This window comes from Marmota monax, unplaced genomic scaffold (genome assembly GCF_021218885.2).
Source record: "Marmota monax isolate L192 unplaced genomic scaffold, Marmota_monax_Labrador192_F-V1.1 WCK01_AAM20220418_F8-fsc00131, whole genome shotgun sequence".
In the NCBI taxonomy this organism is placed as follows: Eukaryota; Metazoa; Chordata; class Mammalia; order Rodentia; family Sciuridae; genus Marmota; species Marmota monax.
Window position 1 is genome coordinate 3592580 of NW_026693141.1, and position 22193 is coordinate 3614772.

Here is a 22193-nt window from a genome sequence, read left to right on the forward strand (position 1 = left end):
TGGCTACTCAACTTCTGGGTGTCGTACCACCAGGGTCAGGAATTTACTACATCCTATGCTTGTCCATTTGGTTGCTAAGCAAATTGAGTTGCTGCTAAGTTTCAGGGAATTAAGCTATGCATTCTTACATCTTCCACTCATCGGTCTTCCATCCATCATTTGGGATTACCCAAAAGAAATCGAATCTGTCCAATGTGGGATGGTCCCTGGAACTTCAGAAGGCAGCTATGAACTGCCAGTTCTCACCTTCCTCTCACATGCCCACACATAACCTTAGCTCCTCTTGCTATTTCTAATTAACACTGTTTACCAGATTCTTTATAATCCTTTTTACTCTTCTTGAATAATCTCCTTATTTTCAACATCTGAATGTCTGAAGTCCAGCATTCATAAAACAGAGCAAATGTGGTCTGATCACCAGAAAGTATTAGAGAACTAGTTCCCTTTTGAACACCATATTTCTATTAACACAAAAGATTGATTTTTTTTTTTTAAGCAACATCACACCAGGTTGACTCATCATCCACTCACAATCAACAGGGGACTAAATCTTCGTGACATGTGCAGTTGTAAGCTATCCCGCCCCCACTCTATACTTGTATAATTGAATTTTGGGATCATTGAGCACTTTATATTTGTACCCATTAGCTTTAGATTGTTAGATATGAGTCATTATTACATTTGTCAGGAGCTAGGGGGAGGAAATCCTGACTGTTGTGTGTCATCTGTAACTTTGTTCAGTATGCCCATCAATGTCACCAGCTTAGTCATCAATAAAAGTCTTAGGGGGCACATGGTTGCAAGACAGACCTGTACTGGATCTAGAAACCTGGGTATGCATCTGCCTCTTAAAAACAAGACACTTTCAGGGGCTGGGGTTGTGGCTTAGCGGTAGAGCGCTCACCTTGCCTGTGTGAAGCCCTGGGTTTGATCCTCAGTACCACATATAAATAAATAAATAAAATAAAGGTATTTTGTCCAACTACAACCAGAAAATATATATATATATATATATATATATATATATATATATATGACACTTTTAAAAGACATCATTTAGGCTTGGTATGGTGGTTGACAGCTGTATTTCTAGCTACATGGAAGAACATTTTACATGGGAGGCTGAGGAGGGAAGACCGCAAGGTTGGGACCAGCCTGGGCACTAGTGAGATACCATCTCAAAAAAAAAAAATCATTCATTCAGTCATCAAATATTTACTGAGTACTTTCCATGAACTATTCCAAGTGCTGTACAAAACAAAATCTCTGCCCTCCTGGGGCTTACATTCTAGAAGGGGAAATAGACAATGAAAAATAAGAAGACATGTAAGTTGCATTCAATTTTATGAAAAATGAAAGCAAATAAAAGACTGGAGAAGTTGGACAAAGGGATGGAGGTGGGGACTGTCTACAGGCTGTATGGCTAAAGCAAAATGCGCAGGTCCTCATTCCCAGTATGCGTCTGACCCAAAAGTTCTTCCCAAGTGGGCAGCAAGTCTTTCTGATTTCTCAACACCCCCCTTTCTCTATATGGAATTATATTAGAACAAAAATCAATAGAGCAATGATGAAGAATTTAATTAGTCATGAAACAAAAAAAGAAAATTTGAAAGGACTTCCCACTTTTCTGTCCACATAGGATATTCAAATATCTTAAGGACAAGTGGAGTTGCCAGGAAGCCAGTCACATCTCCTAACGAAGACTCCAGAGAGACTCTACAGGCCCAGTACATGGTTGAAAGCAAAACAATAGAGGAAAAAGCTGAAAAGCTACTGCTTACCTTATTCCAATCCCCATGTTCTCAAGAATGGAGTGGGTTCCAAGTCCAATAGCCTGTGAAGAATCTGGAGGATGGGGTACTTAGGTGACCCCAAAGCTCGGCTCAGAGAGACTGCACATTGAATTCTGGAAAAGAAGTTCATAGTGACAGATTGGAAATCTGCCTCTATCAACTGCTCTCTGCTCATGATTTTAATGTTGATATATTCTTCTAAAATGTGGGGGGGGGGGGGGGGGGTACTGGGGATTGAATCCAGAGGTGCTTGACCACTGAGCCACATCTCCAGCCCTTTTTATTTTGAGACAAGGTCTCACTAATTTGCTTAGGACCTTGCTAAGTTGCTGAGGCTGGCCTCACCCTTGTGATCCTCCTGCCTCAGCCTCCCAAGTCACTGGGATTACAAGTGTGCCCAGTTCTTCTAAATATTTTCAATCTTTACATTCCTCTATTATTAAGGGACTTGATAAATCTTTATTTATTAAAATTCTAGTTGTGCTCTTTGGTTGGAAATTCATCTTATACCTCACAATGATACCTTTGGTATTTACTTTCAGTCATCTATTTTGTACCATAGACTTTGTTGGTGCTGGGAATACGATAAAATATGGTCACTGCTTCCAGGAGGCTCACAATAGAGAGGGAGGTAGAAACAGGAAAGCCAGTTCTAAGGAAGCAGTGTGTTGAGCAGAGAAAAGGATGGGAAGTGGGAATTCAGTGACTTCTAAGCAGAAAGAGTTAATCCTAAGGAGGTGGCATGTCCTTTTCAGGTAGAGGCACCGCACACACTGTGGAAATAACAGAACGGAACCTGCAGGCCGAGTACCAGCCCCGAATGCACTTCCATGCAGGTGAGGCAGAGAGAATCAGGCAAAGTGGTCAGGGATGAGAACTGGAAAGGTACAAAGGACTGCATTATGCAGAAATGTGCAAGCCATGTTATCGAGGAGGTACCCTGCGCTGGAATGGTGATTGATTACATGTTGACATTTCAAAGAGAGAGAAGTTGAGACTGCAGATCGGATTTTGGGCTTGGGCAACAAGGTGGATAGTGATGTCTCTCATAAGACAGTGGAGAACATGAAAACGACATGGACAGTAGGTGGGGGAGCATGTGACCCATTCAGCCCTGGATGGGTTCCTTTCTGATGCCTGGTGAGCAGTCAGAGCACCAGAGGGCGGTTGGATCCAGAAGTCAGAAGATACAGGTTTAGAAATCATCAGTGACCATAGAATCCACAGTGAAGCTCACAGTGTAGGCAGAGGAAGGACCCTGAGAAGCAGATAGAAGATGCAGCCAGAGGACAGGGGGCAACAGGAAGCAGAGCTTATCTCAGAGGATGAGGGGAAGCACATTTCACATACACGAGGGTGTGGGGCAACAAAGGCAGACGCTGTCAAGAGATCAAGTAAGAAAGACTGAGAAGCACCCACAGGTGCACCAAGGAAATATTTGACCATTTTGGTAAGGAGCTGGGCTGGTGGGGACAGAAGTCAGGTCACAGTGAATTGAGGAGACCACGGGACCAATGAATTCAGACAGTGTGTCAAAAGTTTGCCTTCAAAGTGGAAGAAGACATGATCCCTAGACCTTCTTCCCAAGGGAAGGAAATTGAGTCCTGAGGGAGGCCCATTTTCAAGAATTTTTATTTACACTAGCGCAGCTGACCACTGTGGCAATGCTCTGGGCAGACATGGTCCAACCACTAGCCCTGGACTAGGCCAGAACTGTAAGGTAAGCCATTTATTTATAATTTTATGTTCTCCTCGTAGGTGTTCCTGGGCCAAGGCCTGCTGAGATGCAAGAAGGTACGCTGACCTCTCTGAGCAATCCACCAACGACATGACCTACAGAGGGACAAATCTGGTCAGACACGGTTCTCACAGTCATTATCTCTCACCTATTGTCATGGCTCATGTAATGGGAGCAGCCAGGGGAGGGGAGAGGAGTCTGGTCACCTTGGAGTCAGGAACAGGCAGCTGGCCCCACAGCTGGCCAGGCAGCTATGCAAGCAGGGAGTCTCTCTGAGAGCAAAATCCAGAAGCCAAAATAAATGGGTCAGGTGGAAAACAGATGACTAGAACGGCAAGCCATGCTGAAGGTTGGTCCCAGGGAGTGAAGGTGAGCCAGGACATAATGGATGGATGCTGGGGGGGCTTTGGATGCTGCAGGAGTCCAGGGGGCCGTGCAGGAACAGGGACCAAAGAACCAGAAAGGAAGTAAAGCTCAGAGGCCCGATGCGATTACGCTGTCCACATGTCCACATCTCCACCCTGCATGCTTCTGAGGCCCTGCTTTAGTTCTCAGGCCTTCATGATACGAAGTTTCTGACATTCACAACAGTCCCCCAATTTTAACCCCCTCTCCTACCATCATGACCCCGAATTCTGAGGAGACAGCAAAGCTCTGGCCCAGGAGCTGCTAAGGGGGTGCCCACAGGCATTGGTGGTCACCAACCTAAAAAGGTCATAGGAATGGCTCTCCCTGGGGAGGAAACAGGCCTGACCGTATATTTAGTCCCTGAGTGAATAAGAAAACTACCTAGTGACTTGAAGAGTGGAAACTTGATTTCTAAATTATGATCCTTCCAGGACGTCTAGATTCTCTAAAGTGCACACTGTGAGGAAACGGAAAGGCTTAACTGTCTTCAGTTTCTGATTAGAGCACAGAAAAGAGAGAGAACACTAGTAAACAGCACGTATTAGCCCAATATTTTTGGTTGGTGCGCAGAAGGCCAACCGAGTTTTCAGCTGAAGATTTTTTTGTTGTTGTTTTTCCATTTCCCTAAAGTCAATAATCTTTACCTGCTAGATATTGCTTAAAGCAGAATTTTCATCTAATTCTCATTTGAGGGGACTGAAAAGGAAAAACTAAATAATAATACCTCATTTGTGTATAATGCTTGTCTTTCACAGAAGACACCCTACCCATTTAGGACTATCTAATTTAGAGTAACAACGCTTTTATAATGTAAATACTAGTAAGGGCTATTATCATTTTATAAATGAGGCATGAAAGAAATCCAGGGAGGTGGGAATGAAATGACTGGTTCAATGTAACTTCCATTTAAGAGGTGTCATTGCTGGTTTATTTTTCACTTTTTATTAACAACGAAGCCACATTTTGGATAAACATGTTTATTAAAGGTGTATCTTGCCCTTACATTTGAAAATGAAAAATCTCTTAGGGAGAAATAACAAGGACCAACATAGTCACGTGACTCCTCGGATCCAGCTGCTCTCATGAATCTAGAGCTAACCAATCAACTCCCGACCAACTCTGCTCATCCTCGGCAGGGATCTCAGCTGGCACCACATGCATCACAAGCCACTCTGGTGCCATCCCCTCTCCGTGGGAGTTATGTCATAATGGTCTTGTTGCCTCGAGTCGACCTGGGAAACGCCATTACCTATACAAATTTAGCACATTCGTAAAGGCACTGATACTCTTGTTCTTTCATGAGCTTCAGGTCAGAGAGTTTTTCTGATCTTTTAATGTATTTATTCACGTTTTCATTTCCTCACACTCTCAAGCATTCATGCATTCATTTGACAAACATCTTGGGCCCAAAATGTATTGTTTTAGATATTCTAGATGTTAAGGATAAAAACAGGGAAAAGACAAAATCAACGACTTCAAGAAATGCACAGCCTAGTAAAGAGCCAGATTAAACACTTGCTGTTCATTGTGGAAGGTGAGGAGATAAGAGATAAGGACAGAATAGTTTGGGGAGCACAGAGGGGAAATCTGGCTTGATCTGTGTGGGGTGCCCACAGGCATTGGGAGTCACCAACCTAAAAAGGTCATAGGAATGGCTCTCCCTGGGGAGGAAACAGGCCTGACCCTTGATTTAGTTCCTGAGTGAATAAGAAAAGGGAAGGCCTTGGACAGAGGTGGTCTGAGAGCCAAGCACTCCTGGAAGAGGACCTGTGCACTCCGGGTGTGGGGGACAGCATGTGCAATGACATGAATAAGATCACACTGTGCCTCTGGAGACCTGCAGGAAGGTCGTATGATGGAGGGTGCTTTAGGTATTCGATGACGGGTCCTGTTTGCCATCTCAGGCCTGGAGATCCTCGTGAATGACTCTATAAAGGGAAATGTCTTGTCTGCCGTCGTGTAAGTAAAAACACTTTCTATGTGGATCTGTACTCACTATTTAAGGAATATCGCAGAGGGAAAAGCACACAGTCAAGGTTTCTCTGGTCTCCCCAAGTTTTGTATTATCCATATTTCTTTACTATTATCCTCCAGGGACTAATAGAAACAGCGGACTTTTTCATCAAATCTAGGTGGTCTCTTAGCTCATTTCCATTATATTTTACTATAAAAATTTTGTATGTAGAAATACTTCAAAATACAAGTGGGTATGGTGGTTCACATGTATAATCCCAGTGATTTTTTTTGGGGGGGGGGGGTGCTACGGGTTGAACCCAGGACCTGGGCATGCTAAGCAAGAACTCTACCAACTGAGATATATCCCCAGCCATCCCAGTGATTTGGGAACTGGGGTAAGAGGATTGTAAATTCCAGACCAGCCTGGGCAATTTATGAGACCCTGTCTTAAAATAACACTCAGTGGTAAAGTGCCCCTGGGTTTAAACCCTAATACATAAACAAACAAACACCCCATAGCATTTTCAATTGCATGGTTGGATGGGGCAGGTTTTTCCTCTTAACCTTTTTCAGACTGTTCAGGTTGGAGCTGCCCAGCCTCCAAAAGGACAGAACCAGCCTTATAAGTTTTTTAGTGGCAACACCAGGAGGAGGTACTTGGAAATGGCCTCTGAAAATTCTACACCAAGTCCCTGTAGTGACAGCTCTTTCCTGGGACTCCATCTTCCCCTCAGAAAAGGCTGGCATGGAGGCCTGTATGAACTGAGGCCAGAAAGAGGGAGAGAGAAGAAATACAAACACAGCAGAATTCACACAGAACTGTCCTTAGACTAATCTACTGCCTCAGTGATCATACTCTGCATTCTCTTGTCACTTGTGAAGAACTTTGACACTGAAATCACACCCTCATTTATACTTGGGAATTTTTCAGCTACTTTAAGAGTTCAAAATAATTCATTGATATTAGTTCCGAATTCATGGGATCCTCTCTGACATATATCATTTCTTCATTTATCCAGGCTTCACCCATTCAAGAAGCATCTACTGCCTCATCTCTATCTCTTAAAGCCAACCCAATCAGCCTTCTGCTCCTGTTACTCCATTAAACACACAGCTGAGAAGTCTCACTGACTTCCATGATGTTGATTCCAGTGGTTTGTTTTCAGACCACATCTCACCCCCTCTGTAGCCTCTTAGCACAGATGATTGGTCCCTTCTTATTGACACTTGCTGTCTTCCTTCCTCCTTGTTCTTAGTCTCTTGCTGGGCTCTTTCTGATCTCTGAATGTTGGAAGTCACCTTGGGCTTGCACCTCTGTCATTGCCCATTCAGTCCATTGCTTTAAATACCACACCATGGAGGTTGGGGATATGGCTAAGGGTAGATCTTGCAAAGGGTGCATGAGACCTTGGGTTTCCTTCCTAGCACCACAAAAATAATAGACAAATACCATCTCTGTCACCCTGGCCTGTCTTCTGAAGAGGGCTTCTTTCCCCAGGGGTGCTCAAGTTTGGGCTGGGCCCTGAAGGAGGAGAGATGAGTTGGCCAAGAGGAGAAAATATATTCCCCCCCACCAAGGGGAAGAAGATGAGGAAAGAGGGCTGGGTTGTGGCTCAGTGGTAAAGCACTTGCCTTGTATGTGTGAGGCACTGGGTTCAATCCTCAGTGCCACATAAAAATAAATAAATAAAGGTATTATGTCCATCTACAACTAAAAAAATTTTTTTAAAAAAGGCTCAGTTGGTAGAGTGCTTGCCACACCGGTGCAAGGCCCTGGGCTCAGTCCCCAGCACTGCAAAATAAGTAAGTAAATAAATAAATGGGCTCAAAGGTGTGAAAAGAGAAAATGTTCAGAGAATAGGAAGCGGTCTGGTGCAGGTTGGAGATGATTGGTAAGTAGGTTCTAGGTAGGTTTCAAGAACTTTGATGAACAGCTAAGGAATATGGACTTTACACAGAAGACGAGAAGTAATTCTTAGAGGTCCTTAAAGAAGGGAGAGACATAAGTATTTATGTTTCAAAAATAAAAATATGAATTTTGGCAGCAAGATGGAGGCTGAACTAGATTAAGGAGAGAACGTGGCCAGGAAGGTCAATTACGAACCACTGCAACAGTCTATAAGGAAGGGATTAAGGTCTCTACGGCAACAGTGGAATGAAAAGTAGTGAATAGCCGGGTGAGGGGCACACAGCCATAATCCCAGCTACTTCGGAGGCCAAGGCAGGAGGATTGCAAGTTTGAACCAGCCAGGACAGCATATCAAGACCCTGTCTCCAAATTTTCGGGACAGGGATTGAACTCAGGGCACTTAACCACTGAGCCACATCCCCAGTCTTATTTTGTATTTTATTTAGAGAAAGGGTCTCACTGAGTTGCTTAGCGCCTTGCTTTTGCTGAGGCTAGCTTTGAACTCATGATCCTCCTGCCCCAGCTTCCCAAGCTGCTAGGATTACAGGTGTGTGCCACAGCTCCTGGCTTCAAAAAAAAAAATTTTATAAAGGGGTGGAGGATGGAGAAAGAACTAGCGATATAGCTAAGTGGGAAAACAGCCCAGGGTTCAATACCATGTACCGAAAAAAGAAAAGAAAAATGTAGTGTTAAAATCAGGGGGGATTTAGAAACAGCATCAAATACACCATGATTGATTAGGTGTAAGTCTGGCAGTACAGGAGACAGGCCAAGGTTAAAGTTTAGTTACATTCAACACAGGGAGACCAGGTGTGGAGGGGATGATTAGTAGCATTTTAAGTTTGAAGCAATTGCAGGGTGTCCAGTATGAATGAATGACAGGTCTGCAGATGAGGAGAGAGGTTGGACTGAATGCACAGATTCAGATAAGCCTTCATAATGGATAGGATGTCCTGGGGAAGACAAACCACGAGCCCAGAATGAAAGCATGCAGGCAGCTGTCAGGAGAGAAGAAACAGAGGTTGGGGTAGGACTAGAAACGAACCTGCAGAGAGGTGGCACAGGAGTGGGACAGAGTAAGGTCTGTCAATAGAGGGAGAAGCCACCTTCTGAGAGGTAATGATGGGCCAGGATGAAAGGACAAGGAGGTGCTGTAATTTAGAAGATGAGACAAACAGTGTCTAGAGAGTTAGAAGCTGGTCTGCAAGGGACCTAGCTAAGCCTCTTTTTTGCAGTGTGGCTGGGAGCAGTCCAGGTAGTGGTGGAAGAAGGTGGAGCAGGGCCAGGTGTAGGGATGGGAGTTTTAAGTACAGCAGGTGGCCGGTCATCCAGCTTCTGTCCACAAGACAACCTCTGAGTGTTTGCACAGCCAAGCATTCTATTTGGTTCAGCCTATATTCATTGAGCACCTGCTGTGTCCAAAGTAGCAGACCAGCATTGCAACGCTCAAAAAGACATCCCAGGTGCAGTCATGTTTTGGCTTTTCATTTATCAGCCTAAACTTGCCTTCTTCTGACCACAGCTCTCTGTCCTCTGGAGCTGTACCTGATGCAACAAGAGTTTCTTCCATACAGCAGTCCTTCTGCTAACTGAAGATTCCTCTCCCCTGCCCCCTTGGGGATTTCCCACTTGTTTCAGTTTTACAAAATAATCTGGTCTTTACACACGTGTATGTTTGTTGGTAGGTAGGTATTTTATTATCAGCTGGCTATTTCCCTCCAAGTATCCATAGCTAATCTCTTTTAAAGTGTTGCACTCACCTAGGCATGGTGATAAACACCTGTAATCCCAGTGACTTGGGAGGCTGAGGCAGGAGGATCTCAAGTTCAAAGCCAACCTCAGCATTTAGCAAGGCCCCAAACAACTTAGTGATATCCTGTCTCTAAATAAAATATAGAAAAGGGCTGAGAGTGTGACTCAGTGGTTAAGCACCCCTGGGTTCAATCTCTGGTACAAAAAAAAAATGTTGAATTCAAAGTTAATTGCAATTGTCTTCATCTAGTAAAGCAGTGTACAAACCAGTAGGAGCATCCTTTCCCTTGTTCAGGACATGGTCCCTGTGGTCCCACCACCTGAGATTGTAGATTGTATATGCGTCCTGAGGCCATACTGCTGCCTCCAGGTGCTTCACAATCAATATCCTGACATCTTTTGGACTGGAAAGTTTTACAAACTAGGTCTCACCAAATCTTACACTTTTAAAAGTCAATTGCAGGATTTAACATTTTTCCCTCACTAAATATTATGTTTTTACATTGATTTTTATTGCCAAGTAGTAAAAACAACAAGGGTTAACCAGGTGTGGTGGCACACGCCTGTAATCCTAGCAGCTCAGGAGGCTGAGGCAGTAGAATCATGAGTTCAAAGCCAGCCTCAGCAACAGCAAGGTGCTAAGCAACTCAGTGAGACCCTGTCTCTAAGTAAATACAAAATAGGGCTGGGGATGTGCCCCTGAGTTCAATAACTGGTACCCCCCTGCACCCTTCCACCTCCACCCCACCCCCTGCAAAAAAAGAGCAAAGGCTTAGGAGTCAGGCATTCTACATTCAAATTTTGCTTTTGTTAGGTAGCCTACTGACTTTGAATGTGTCATGTGATCTCTCTGAGTCTCAGTGAGCTTAACACTGAGAAGAGAGCTAATCCTGTCCACATTGCAAAGTGGTTCTGAGGCTGAAACAAGCAGGGTAGAATATCTACTGAGTGCTCAGTATATTTTGGTTTTCTTGCTTTCCTTGGATTCTCTCAGCTTTGTGTTCTTAGTAGATGTATGCCTTTCGAGTTGCTACTCAAGATTAAAAAAACTTTCTTTTAATAAAAAGAAAAGCCAGGCACAGTAGCACATGCCTATAATCCCAGTGACCCTGGAGACTGAGGCAGGAGGATAGTAAGTTCAAAGCCAGCCTCAGCAACTTAGCTAGATCCTAAGCAACTTAGCAAGACCCTGTCTTAAAAATAAAAAATAAAAAGGGCTGGGGATGTGGCTCAGTGGATAAATGCCCCTGGGTTCAATGCTTGTTAAAATGAATAAATTAATAAAATAAAATAAAAATAAAATGTTGACTATAATAGGAGCCAAGGACCAAAAGAAAATACTTTGGCATGACGGTTAAGCAAATGGGTTCTGCACCCAGATTTTCTGTTATTGGATCCCAGCTGCTCTACTTACTAGCTATGTACTCACAAATGAATTTATAAACCACTCTGAGCCTTGGTCTACTCATCTGTAAAATGAGGATATCAGTACTTCTCAGATGTTAGGGAAGATTAACAAAGGTAATGATGGAAAGCACTTCTGCCCAGAACCTTGAATCCAATAAGTATCAGTGAGTGGTATTATTATTATTATTACCACTTAGAAACCTCCAGGTAAACTAAGTCCTATGAATCCACTTTTGTATATAATCATTTCATCTACTAAATATATTGTATAATATTGTCCCATTATATTGTCTACCAGGATCCCTAGAAAATCTCTACAATGTCAGGTACTACAAATATGCCTCTACTCTTTGGACATAGGAACCTTATCTACAAAACAAAACAAAACCAAAAAACCAAACAAACCAGGTTTAAGATTTTGGGCAAATCACTTAACATCTCTGACCTGTGGCTTCTGCATAATGGGAATAATAATGATGCCTATTCTGGAGGTCTGGAATGGAGACCTCATGACTTGAATATGGAGATAAGGAAATGAGGGTAATTTGCAGGTATTTAACTTAAGTGAACCCGCGCTGGCGCTTACTTATACGGGTTTTCTTTTCCCAAGCAACCTAAACTTATCAGTGAATAGGTTCTAGAATTCACTTTTCCCCTTTTAAAAACTGGCATAATTGCCTAACCTCAGGCATATGGTACTTCTTTCTTCAGTGATTCTTCACAATGTGTCTATGATCATATCTGGAAGTATTTTTTGTATCCCTAGATGTAGTTTATATGGATCTGAAGATTTGAATTCATTTAAATTTGAATCTTATCTAAATTTAAATTTTATTTAAATTTACATTGCCATCATTCACCTTGGGATCCCATTTCATCTTAAATTTTTCTTCTCTCTCTCTCTCTCTTTCTTTCCTCCTTATCATTTTTCTTTTTGCAGTACTGGGGATTAGGCAAGTGCTGTACCACTGAGTTATACCCCCAGTCCCTTAAACTTTTTCTTTATCCTGACCGGAAGAATATGTATGTCTGCTGAGATAGATTTAGAATATACATAAGTCATGAAGAAGAAAATAAAATCCATTTGAGTTCACTACCAAGATATAACCACTGTTGCTGGGTGCAGTGGCAAACACCTGTAATCTCAGTGGCTGGGGAGGCTGAGGCAGGAGGATCACAAGTTCAAAGCCAGCCTCAGCAAAAATGAGGTGCTAAGCAACTTAGTGAGACCCTGTCTCTAAATAAAATACAAAATAGGGGTGGGGATATGGCTCACTGGTCAAGTGCCCCTGAGTTCAATCTCCAGTAGCCCCTCCCACCAAACCCAAAAAAGATATAACCACTGTTAATATTTTACTAGTCTTTTTTTCCTGAGAAAATATATTTAAAATAAATGACCAACATTTTCTGATGCCATGACATCTTCCCAAACCCACTTTTTGTTGTATACATACATTCCATCATAGGAATATACCAATATATGCAATAATTCTTTTTGACACTTAGATGTCCAAATGCTCAATGTTATAAAGAATGCTGTACTAGCCAGGCTAATCCCAGGAATTTGAAAGGCCAAAGCAGGAAGATTGTCAGTTCAAGGTCAGCCTCAGCAATTTAGTGAGATTCTGTCTCAAAAATTTAAGAGTAAATAAATAAAATAAAAAGGTCTGAGGATGTAGTTCAGTGGTAGAGTGCCCAGTTCTGCAAAAATAATATAATATAATATAATATAATATAATATAATATAATATAATAAATATTAAAAGACTGGTATGCAGCTCAGAAGAGAGCCCTTGCATTGTAGGTGTGAGACTCTGGATTCCATCCTCAGTACCACCAAAAAAAAAATGACACTAAATGTTCTTCTACATTAAATTTTGTGAGCATTTCCAATCATTTTCTTTGAATAACGACTTAAAAATGAAATTACTGTGTTAAATGGTTTGTATATTTTAATTTTTTTAAAAGTATGTTCTTATTTCCCTGTTTAAATTTTTTTTTAATTGTCAATGGATCTTTTATTTTATTTATTTATTTATATCTGGTGCTGAGGCTTGAACTCAGGGGCCTCACAAATGCCAGGCAAGCAGCAAGCACTCTACCACCAAGCCACAACTCCAGCCCTATTTTAAGGTTTTTTAACATTCAATGACAAATTGCTCTGCGGAATGCTTATATCAGTTCAGGCTTCCAATATAATAGGAGTGCAATTATTTCCCTGAATCTTTATTTATGCAAGAAAGCATCTTATAAATGTTTTTGACCATTTGCAAGGCTCAAAGGCATCTGGCTGGTTTTTTGTTTGTTTGTTTGTTTGGGGCAGTGCTGGAGAACCCAGGGCCTCACACATGCTAATCACATGCTCTACCTCTGAGTCTCACCCCCAGTCCAGGCTTTTACTTTAATTTGCATTTTCTTTAATTACCTGTGAGACTGAATCTTTTTTTTTTTTTTAATTTTTTATTGTTGGTTGTTCAAAACATTACAAATTTCTTGAGAGACTGAATCTTTTTAATCTTCGATGACTATTTGAATTCCTTTTTTCTTTTTGTCCTTTCATGTTCTTATTTATTCTTTTTTTTTGGGGGGGTGGGGGGCTCTGGAAATTGAACACACAGGGAATCTACTGTGGAGCTACATGCAGGTTCCTTTTTATTTTTTTAATTTTGAGGCGGCAACTCACAAAATTGCCCAAGTTGACCTCCAAATTGAAATCTAAATCCTCTTGCCTCAGCCTCCCAGTTGCTAGGATTGTAGGTGTGGCCCACCACCAGGCCTGGCCTCTTTACTCATTCTTTTGAGATGTTGTGTTTTTCTTATAATTGTGTAAGATTCCTTTCTATGTTAAGGACACTACCCTTTGTTATAGTTCTATCTAAAGTCCTAGACATGTCATTTGCCTTTTAATTTTGTTTGTGATGCTGTTTTATCTCCATAAATTTAAAAGTTCTAAGTAATCAGACATATCAACATTTTTCTTTTAGAAATCATCAAGCTTTATGTTTTTGTTCTCGAAGGCCTTTTACCACCTGCGGATCAAGCAATGCCTGTGGCATTTTCCTCTTTTCAACGAATGTCACTTTTCTTATGTGGGTCATTTTCCACAATGAACCCCTTAATTCATCTGAAACGTATTCCATTCCTTCTTAACTGTTGTTTGTTCCATCCTATTGAACCAGAGAGGATGGTTCCGTTTCAAGAAATAGAAACCTTAACCAACAAAATAGAATTTTCTGGGTCCTGGAAGTGAAAAGTTCAAAGACTTCAGGTCTGTTTGGTCAGGTACCTCACACAATGTGGACAGGACCTGACAGTTCTCACTTAATTTCTTTGCTTTAGCCACTGGTGACAGCTCCAATCTCAACAGACTCTCCTCTTGTGGTCCCTTGATGGTGCCAAGAATTTTCAGGGTTACTTGTTTGTGCATTAACTTCCGGAAGGAAGCATCTTTGGTCTAGCATTCCCAGCAAAACTCCTGACATTCTCTTTGATGAAATTGACTTAGGTCTCATGCCCATACTTGAGTAAGTCATTAAGTCTGAAAGGATGTTATTCACTGCTTGGCTTAACCTGGCCACGTGCCCTGTCCCCTGGAGATGAAGGTAGTGCTGGAGAACCCAGCTTTCCCAGAACTTTTCGGGGAAGGAGCAGTTGGAAAGGTGGAAAGCAAGTAAGATGGCAACTAACGTTCTATTTTAAAGGATCAATATCATTGTTTTTTCATGGAAAATGACAGATGCCCTGTCATTCAAAAGCTGGTTTGTCTTACCTCTATTCATACTCATAGACACTAGAGCTCAGATCATGAAAAGATATGGACCCTTCCCTTTATGTTCAAGATATATATGGACCACCTGGACACATTGCAGTTTCTAGAGGTCTGATCAGATGTGGTTGGAACAATTTCCTCCATGGTTAACTGATCTATAGGTTCTCTGAATTCCTTCTTTAACATGGACTTCAAAGATGTGATGCAAATAGACAACAGCCTCAACTCTCCCCTGAATTTATTCTGGCCAAGTCTCTGTCTTCTGGTTACCTGGTTCTTTAGTTATTTGGACCATTCCTTGTCCTATTTATTTGCCCAAGTTTCAATCACTTTGCAATATCTTCCCCTGTTTTGTGTTCCCCGACCTCTAAATACCTACTCAGAGGAGGCTTCCCTTGGGTCAGTAGAAGCTGAGGGAGTTGGACACCAGGACATCAGGGTTTAAAGTCAATCACCTAATTGGTTCAGAAGAGGCAGGACATAGTGGTACCATGTGCCAGGCACAGTTCAAAACATCCGGCCCAGGGGAAGCCATTGTCCATCTAACCCCATCTTGAATATCTCTATAATTGTTTATCCTTTTCTGTATCTTAACTCCCTTGGCCTTTTCAACATACATTCCCTGTCTCCATCCAGACCCCCTGTGACAAGTTCAGTGACTTGGCTTCTAAGGGATGGCAGTGGTGTCCTTGTCTTTAAAAGGTTTTGAATCCCATTGGCCTTTCTGGGTCCTCGTATTTGCCACTCTTATTCTTCACTAGTGCTCATCCAATCCTGTATCCTTCGTGGAATAACACACTTCTGAATGTGGCATCCAAACTTCTTTCTGATGCTTTCCTATCTTTCAGTGACCACTAACAGCACTACCACTTTCAGGACACAAAGTGGACCCCTTATCTGTTGAGCGCAATTAATACTGTTAGAGCTAAAATAATAAAATTCCAAATTTCCTGTATTCTAAAATCAACTTATGGTAGGATGTACCACGCTTTAATGACTGCCTCAAGACCTTCCAAAACACATTACCACATTACAGGTGCCTATTGAAGATACATTCTGATTTTTAGAAATATTAAAAATGTGGGAATAAAGAACCTGTACCTTGGGCTGGGATTGTGGCTCAGCGGTAGAGTGCTCACCTAGTATGGGCGGGACCCGGGTTCAATCCTTAGCACCACATAAAAATAAAATGCATTGTGTTGTGTCCATCTACACCAAAAAATAAATATTAAAAAAAAAGAATCTGTACCTTAGGATCTAGGGAAGGCTACAGTTGAACTGTTCTGTTTGTTTAATTAACTATTCACATCAGTCAGTCTGCCCCATTCAATAGCCCTACCCCTCATTCTTTATTATAAATGTAAGCAAAAATAAACATGGAGACCAATCTTTGTCTTCAGTACTATTCCCAGACTCCAGCTGCCTCTGGACATGAACCCCTCAAGCATTATTCTCATGGGCCCTTCTTACAAAGTAGTTCCCCCTTATCTGAGGTTTTGCTTTCTGCAGTTTCAGTTACCTTTAGTGAACCATAGTCTGAAAATATTACATGGAAAATTCCAGAAATAAACAATTCACTAGTTTTAAATCACTTTTCTTACAATATATTGTCATAATTTTTCTAGTTTAGTTATTGTTGTAATTTCCTACTGTGTCTTAAATTGTAAATTAAACATTATCATAGGTATGTTGTGTATAGGAAAAAAACATAGTTTATATGGATTTGATATTCTTTGTGGTTTTGGGCATCCACTGAGGGCCTTGAACATAACCTTCCTGCAGATAAGGGCAGGACTACTGTACATCCTTCCTCCAGTCTTTCCTGCGTGACCTTTATAAATATGAGCTAATGCTGAGCATGGTGGTGCATGCCTGTAATCCTAGCAAATTAGAGGCTGAGGCCGGAGAATCACAAGTTCCAGGCCAGCCTCAGCAATTTAGGAAGACCCTGTCTCAAAACAAAAAGGGCTGGAGATATAGCTCAGCCCAGTACCACAAACAAAACAAAATACTCCCACCCCCCAAACCCACAGGTTTATCAGATCACTTCTTCAGCAAGCATTCTAATGTTTTCTTTTCTTCCTTGAAATCACTGATTTTACAAAAACATATATTGCAAGTCATCCTTCTTGAGCTTTATTCCCTATTTCCTGCCCAGACAGGCTCATGTACATATGATGTCTTCGTCTTCACATGAGGTTAGTGAATGCAGTTGCCTTCTCTGGCTATTACAATTTCAAGGGTGCTGTGGTCACTTACTTCAAGTTGACTGTCACTTCTACTTTGCTAACACATTCTTCTTAGCTGGTTATAATCAGGCATAGAATAATATTTCTTCAATAAGCAATTAGTTTAAATTTAAATAGTGCCAACTTTATTTGATGCTCGCTTTTCCACAGAACAATATTGTCAGTTGATGATGTCAGATCAATTGAACTTCTCCACTACACTCCTATGCCAATAATTTTGTCATCTTTACTTGGAAAGCATTATTGAATGCTGCCATAACGGGATCACAAGGCATGCTAGAACTAGTTGACAGCACATGGCCAGTGGAGAAAGGGTGTGAGTCAAGACCAGGGTAGGGGTATTCCCAGGGCCAGGCTGTGAATACAGGAGCTGTCCTGGATTAGGGAAGCTAGGCTGTGCAAGATCTGGTGTCCCATACCAAAGTAAAACATTCAGAAAGCTATTAATACCAAGCAGTCCAGACTTACTCCAGCAGCAGGTTATCCATGAAGGGTAAGGGACCTGTGTCCCATGGTCTAAGATGATCACAGCAAGAGTGGGTAATAGAATATAGCCCCCTGGAGAAGAGGACTGGTCAGAGTTGAGCTAAACAAGACATCAAAATCATGGTAAAAGTAAGTTAGGGACCAGGACAGGGCCCCACATCTCAGAACTGAGATCTAGATGCAAGGCACAATGGCCAGAAAGGAGTGTGTCATATTGGAGGCCAAAAATTGGGCAAACACAGCCGGAAAACATAGTAGGAGGGACCTACAGGTGTCCAAGGCTCACAGCTGACCTGACTGGAAGGAAGCAAGGTGGTAGGGGCTCTTATCCTTGATGCACTTTCTTCCAGTTAGAACTGGCCTCTCAGTGTTGGCAGGCTGGGGAGTCAGACCTGTAGGTGGAGCTTCTTAAAACAATCCAGCTGCTGGTTGCTAGGGAAGTCAACTGGCCTGGTGCCTCATTACATATTCCTGGGACAATGTTACTTCTGCTTTTATTTTCACCCAAATGTTCTCTACCAGGTGTCAAACCTCAGGTTTGTGGGTTTCCATATGTATCCATGACTTCATTACTGAAAAGGTCACGCTCCCCCGACCTCCTACTGTGTTTTCTGGGTGAACAAGTGATATATCCTCATATTGCTGTAATACAACAATGGCTAGGAGTTATTGACTGCTGATCACATCCCAGGTACCATGCTAGCTAATTTACATGTTACCTTATTTAATTCCCACAACCTCCTTTAGAGTAGTTATTGTTACCTCTATTTTTAAAAAGAGGAAACTGAAGCTTATATGGTTTATATAATCAACCCAAGTTCACACAGCTGAGATGCAGAAGAGCTCAGATTTAAACTTAGCCTTTTCTGACTGCCTATCCACTGCTTCAAATGTCTACATTTATACAGTGACATGCCCAAACCATTTTCACTAAACTTATAAGTCACTAGGTTTTTTTTGTCTACCTACCTACCTACCTACCTCTTAGGGATCTAACCTCTTTGACTCCATATTACCATGGATTGCCCTATGCAAGAAGTAGATCATTAATACATACTTACTGAATGAATGAATATAGTTCGAAATGTGATTAACTGCACCACTCAGTTCTCTCTTGATTTGGGTATTTATAAAGCCAACTAGTAAGAATTCTTCATTTTGCTCTATATGAAATCATCTTAAGAATGGGAACACATTCTGAGAAATGTGTCCTTAGGTAATTTTGTCATTTTGCAAACTTCTAGAGTGTACTTATACAAACCTACATGATATAGCCTACTATCCACCTAGGTTATATGGTGTATGTGTGTGTGTATGTAGATATGCAAGTGTACACATGCATACGCACAACACATATGTAAGATAGCCTATTGCTTCTAAGCCATGATAGAAGAAAAAAAGACTAAATCAAATATGAGAAAAAGACGTATGAAACCGATGCTGGTGTAACAGCAGACTCTTTTACTGTAATTTTTTAAAAATAAGAAATATACTCAAAAATAGTAGTATAGTATAATAGATACATAAACTGGTAATGTAGTTGTTTATCATTACCAAGTATTGATACTCTACAAAATTGCACGTGCTGTACTTGTATCCAACTGGCAGGACAAGGGTTTGTTTACACTAATGTCCATGAGTCATATGTTGTACTACGGTGTTCTGATGGCTGCAACGTCACCAGGCAACAGGAACTTTTCAGCTCTATTATTATAATCTGATAGGACCACCATTGTGTATGCAGTCTGTTGTTGACCAAAATGCCGTTTTGTGGTGCAAGGCTGTACTACAACCATGAACATGTCCACTGCCAGGAAGAGAAAGCAAAGCATTCAATGAATAGAACTGAAGAGACACACTTTATTACCAAATTAAGTCAGATGTAGGCAAATGTGTTTATATGTTCAAGTAAATTTGAGAGTTTAAAATAAAGATAGATATATACATATATACACACACAACACATTATTTTCTTTATAAGTCCAAATCTGAATATTGTTCTCATCATATCATCTTCATGTGTGTCTAAACCAGAGGTTGCTAATATACTGCCCACAGTCCAAATCCAGCTCATGCCTTGTTTTATGTGGCCTGTGAGCTAAGGATTGTTTTCACATTTTTAAAACAGTTGGGGGTAAAAAAATCAAGAAAAGAACTATACTTCATATCATGGGGAAATTATGTGAAATAAACACTACAGTGTACATGAATAAAGTTTTATTGAAACAACTGGCTTGCTCATTTACCTATCACTATGGCTATTTTCTCATTATAGTGGCAGAATGGAGTAATTGAGAAAGACTGCATGGCCAGGAAAGCCTAAAATACTTCCTGTCTGGCTCTTTATAGAAAAAGTTTGCTGTCCTCTGGTCTAACTAAATAACACAGGATGTCACAGCATTTTTAGTATCGCTTAAAGTACATGTATTATTTTAGTTTCTAAAATTTCTACTTCAAGGACACTTTGTTGTACATTTCCATGTTCTCCCAACCAAGGCAACTTTTTCTCTGTGATATTCTCTACCGCTTCTGCTGATAGCAGCCAACACCTTTATGCAGAGTCAATAACAAACTGAGAAGCTGGTGGCTTCTATAAGAGGTTCTTACAGAATATAGGGCACGGAAATGGATTCCCCAGATTCCATCAACTGATTCAGGGTGATGTGATGGGATCAGATAGACGAGGGAAAGCAAATTGCTGTTTTTGTCATCACCCAGGACCTAAATAAAGATAAAAAAATGACTCAGATTGACCAGGCACAGGTACCACCTATCAAAATATTTCTGGAAGGCAACAACATGGTACTGTGAACACCCTATCCCGTGCCAGCTTGAGAGCAAACAAAGGGTGCAGGACTCCCTACTGCCTAAGATCAAGTTTAGTTTGTGGTAAACTTCAAGGGAATCTGTTTTATTTGTTTATTTTTTAATTTTTAATTTTTGGAGATCCAAACATAAACTCTTTTGTCTTTCTGTATGTCTGCCTTTCTCTCTGTGCATATATTTCTTTCCAAAATTTAACAAAAATTTACTGATCATTTATCATGTGTGATGCACAGGGCAAGGCTCTGGGATACAAAAATATATAAAATAAGCTCTGAAAGCTTAAAATTTATAACAGAAATGAGTTGTGATGCTTCTTCTTGACCTTCATCAGTGAATAACACTCTTGGCTTCTGTGGCCTTGTGTTCTCCTAGTTTTATTTCTTGGGTTTCTGGGGTCTCCAGTGCCAGATCTTTCTTTTCTATTCAATCTCTACATGTTCAGGGCTTAGTCCTGGTGCCACTTTTCTTTTGATTCTATCTGCCCTCCCTAGGCAATCTGCTCCCAAATTCATCTCTCCAGCAATTCTTCTGAGCTCCAGAACCATATCTACAAGTCTACAGTGGACATCTCCACTTAGACAGAACTTCTGATTTTCCCCTGCAATTCTGTGACTGACCCAGGACTCCCCATCTTGCCGGCAGACACTTCTGCTTATGTGTCCCATCATGGAAGAATTCTTAAGCCCACCATAACAGTAACTCCTTCCCCCTACCACCATCCCTACACAGTCATTGAGTTCTTGAAAACAGCTGTTTGACTCTAATCATTTGTTCCTGTGCACATCACTGCCTTTACCTGAGTAACCATCATCTCTCACACAAACCACTAGAGTGCCCTTTCAACCAGTCTTTCTACAAATGCTCCTGCCCTATTGTATTTGATCTTCCCACAGTTAATATGTTTCTGTAAAACTTCTTTCAAAAAGATACAGTGTTAGTCAAGTATGTGTGTTGTTTTTAACTTTTTTTCTTGGTAATGTATTGTGAAGATCTTTTCACATCAATATAGCTAGAATTGCCTCACAAATTTTAATAACTGCCTACCTTTCACTTGTATAGCTCTATTATCATTTATTTAACTGCTTCTCTATTGATGGCTGTTTTCAGTTTTTAATGATTATAAAGAATGCTTTACTGAAGGTTCTAGAAGAGTCATCCTTCAAAATATGTGTGAGCCTATTTATTGGATAAATATATAAAAGTAGAATTGCTAAGTCCAAGGCGTTGCATTTAAAACTGTGATAAATATTGCTAAATTGCCCTCCACGGAGGTTGTACCAACTTTTCCTCCACCAAATATATAAGAATGTGCCTGCCTCTCAGGCTGGCCAGCCAAGTATGTTATTAAATGCTAGGATTTTTGTCAACCTAATATATAAATAATATGTTTCAATGCAGTTGTAAGTGCATATCTATAGGTATGAGAAAAGGTAAGTGTTTTTACATATTTTTAAGATCCTTTTGTACTTCTTGAACTGAAATCTGTTTATCACACCGTTGGCCCAATTTTCCAGAGTTTTTTATATTTTTCTTATTGGTTGATGGGAATGCTTTGTTCTAATCTAATTTCCAGTTCCCATCAGATATCCAGGTGTTTTTAAAAAGTTACAATTTTGTCCATTTTTAATTCTAATAATAAGTAATTATCAAGGGGGTAAACTCCATGATGAGAGGCCCAAACATAGAGCTTATGAATCCATTTGTGCAAGTACTGACTTCCTGAAATAGCTTGACAAGACCACAGTGTGCGTCTGTCTACTCTACTTCATGTCGTTCTCCTAACAGCTCATGGAGACATGTACTATTATTAACCATAAAGTGAAGTTCAGAGAACGAGAATGTCCAGGGTCACACAGCTAGTAACCTTCTCTTCTGAAATCTTCAAAGCCTAGCAATCCAT

The 22193-nt window shown here is 41.0% G+C and overlaps 1 protein-coding gene and 1 long non-coding RNA gene across 5 annotated transcripts in view; one reads left to right on the top strand and one right to left on the bottom strand.

Annotated features, from left to right (window-relative positions):
* LOC124099823 (uncharacterized) overlaps positions 1-19696 on the top strand; it is an 83074-nt gene extending 63378 nt beyond the window's left edge. Inside the window, exons 4-5 of one of the 3 annotated variants that reach the window (XR_006854105.2) lie at positions 2549-2629; positions 3552-19696. This is a non-coding gene — a long non-coding RNA (uncharacterized LOC124099823). Of the gene's footprint in view, positions 1-1639; positions 1798-2548; positions 2630-3551 lie in introns of those variants that run through there. The other 2 variants (XR_009227869.1, XR_006854106.2) reach the window with 2 other exon arrangements.
* Positions 1-22193, bottom strand: part of Mkln1 (muskelin 1) — a 327297-nt gene that overhangs the window by 299801 nt on the left and 5303 nt on the right. Inside the window, exon 2 of one of the 2 annotated variants that reach the window (XM_058582834.1) lies at positions 1782-1906. In XM_058582834.1, coding sequence (XP_058438817.1) covers positions 1782-1798 — 17 coding nt within the window. In that variant the 5' untranslated portion in view covers positions 1799-1906. Of the gene's footprint in view, positions 1-1781; positions 1907-22193 lie in introns of those variants that run through there. The other variant, XM_058582833.1, reaches the window with a different exon arrangement.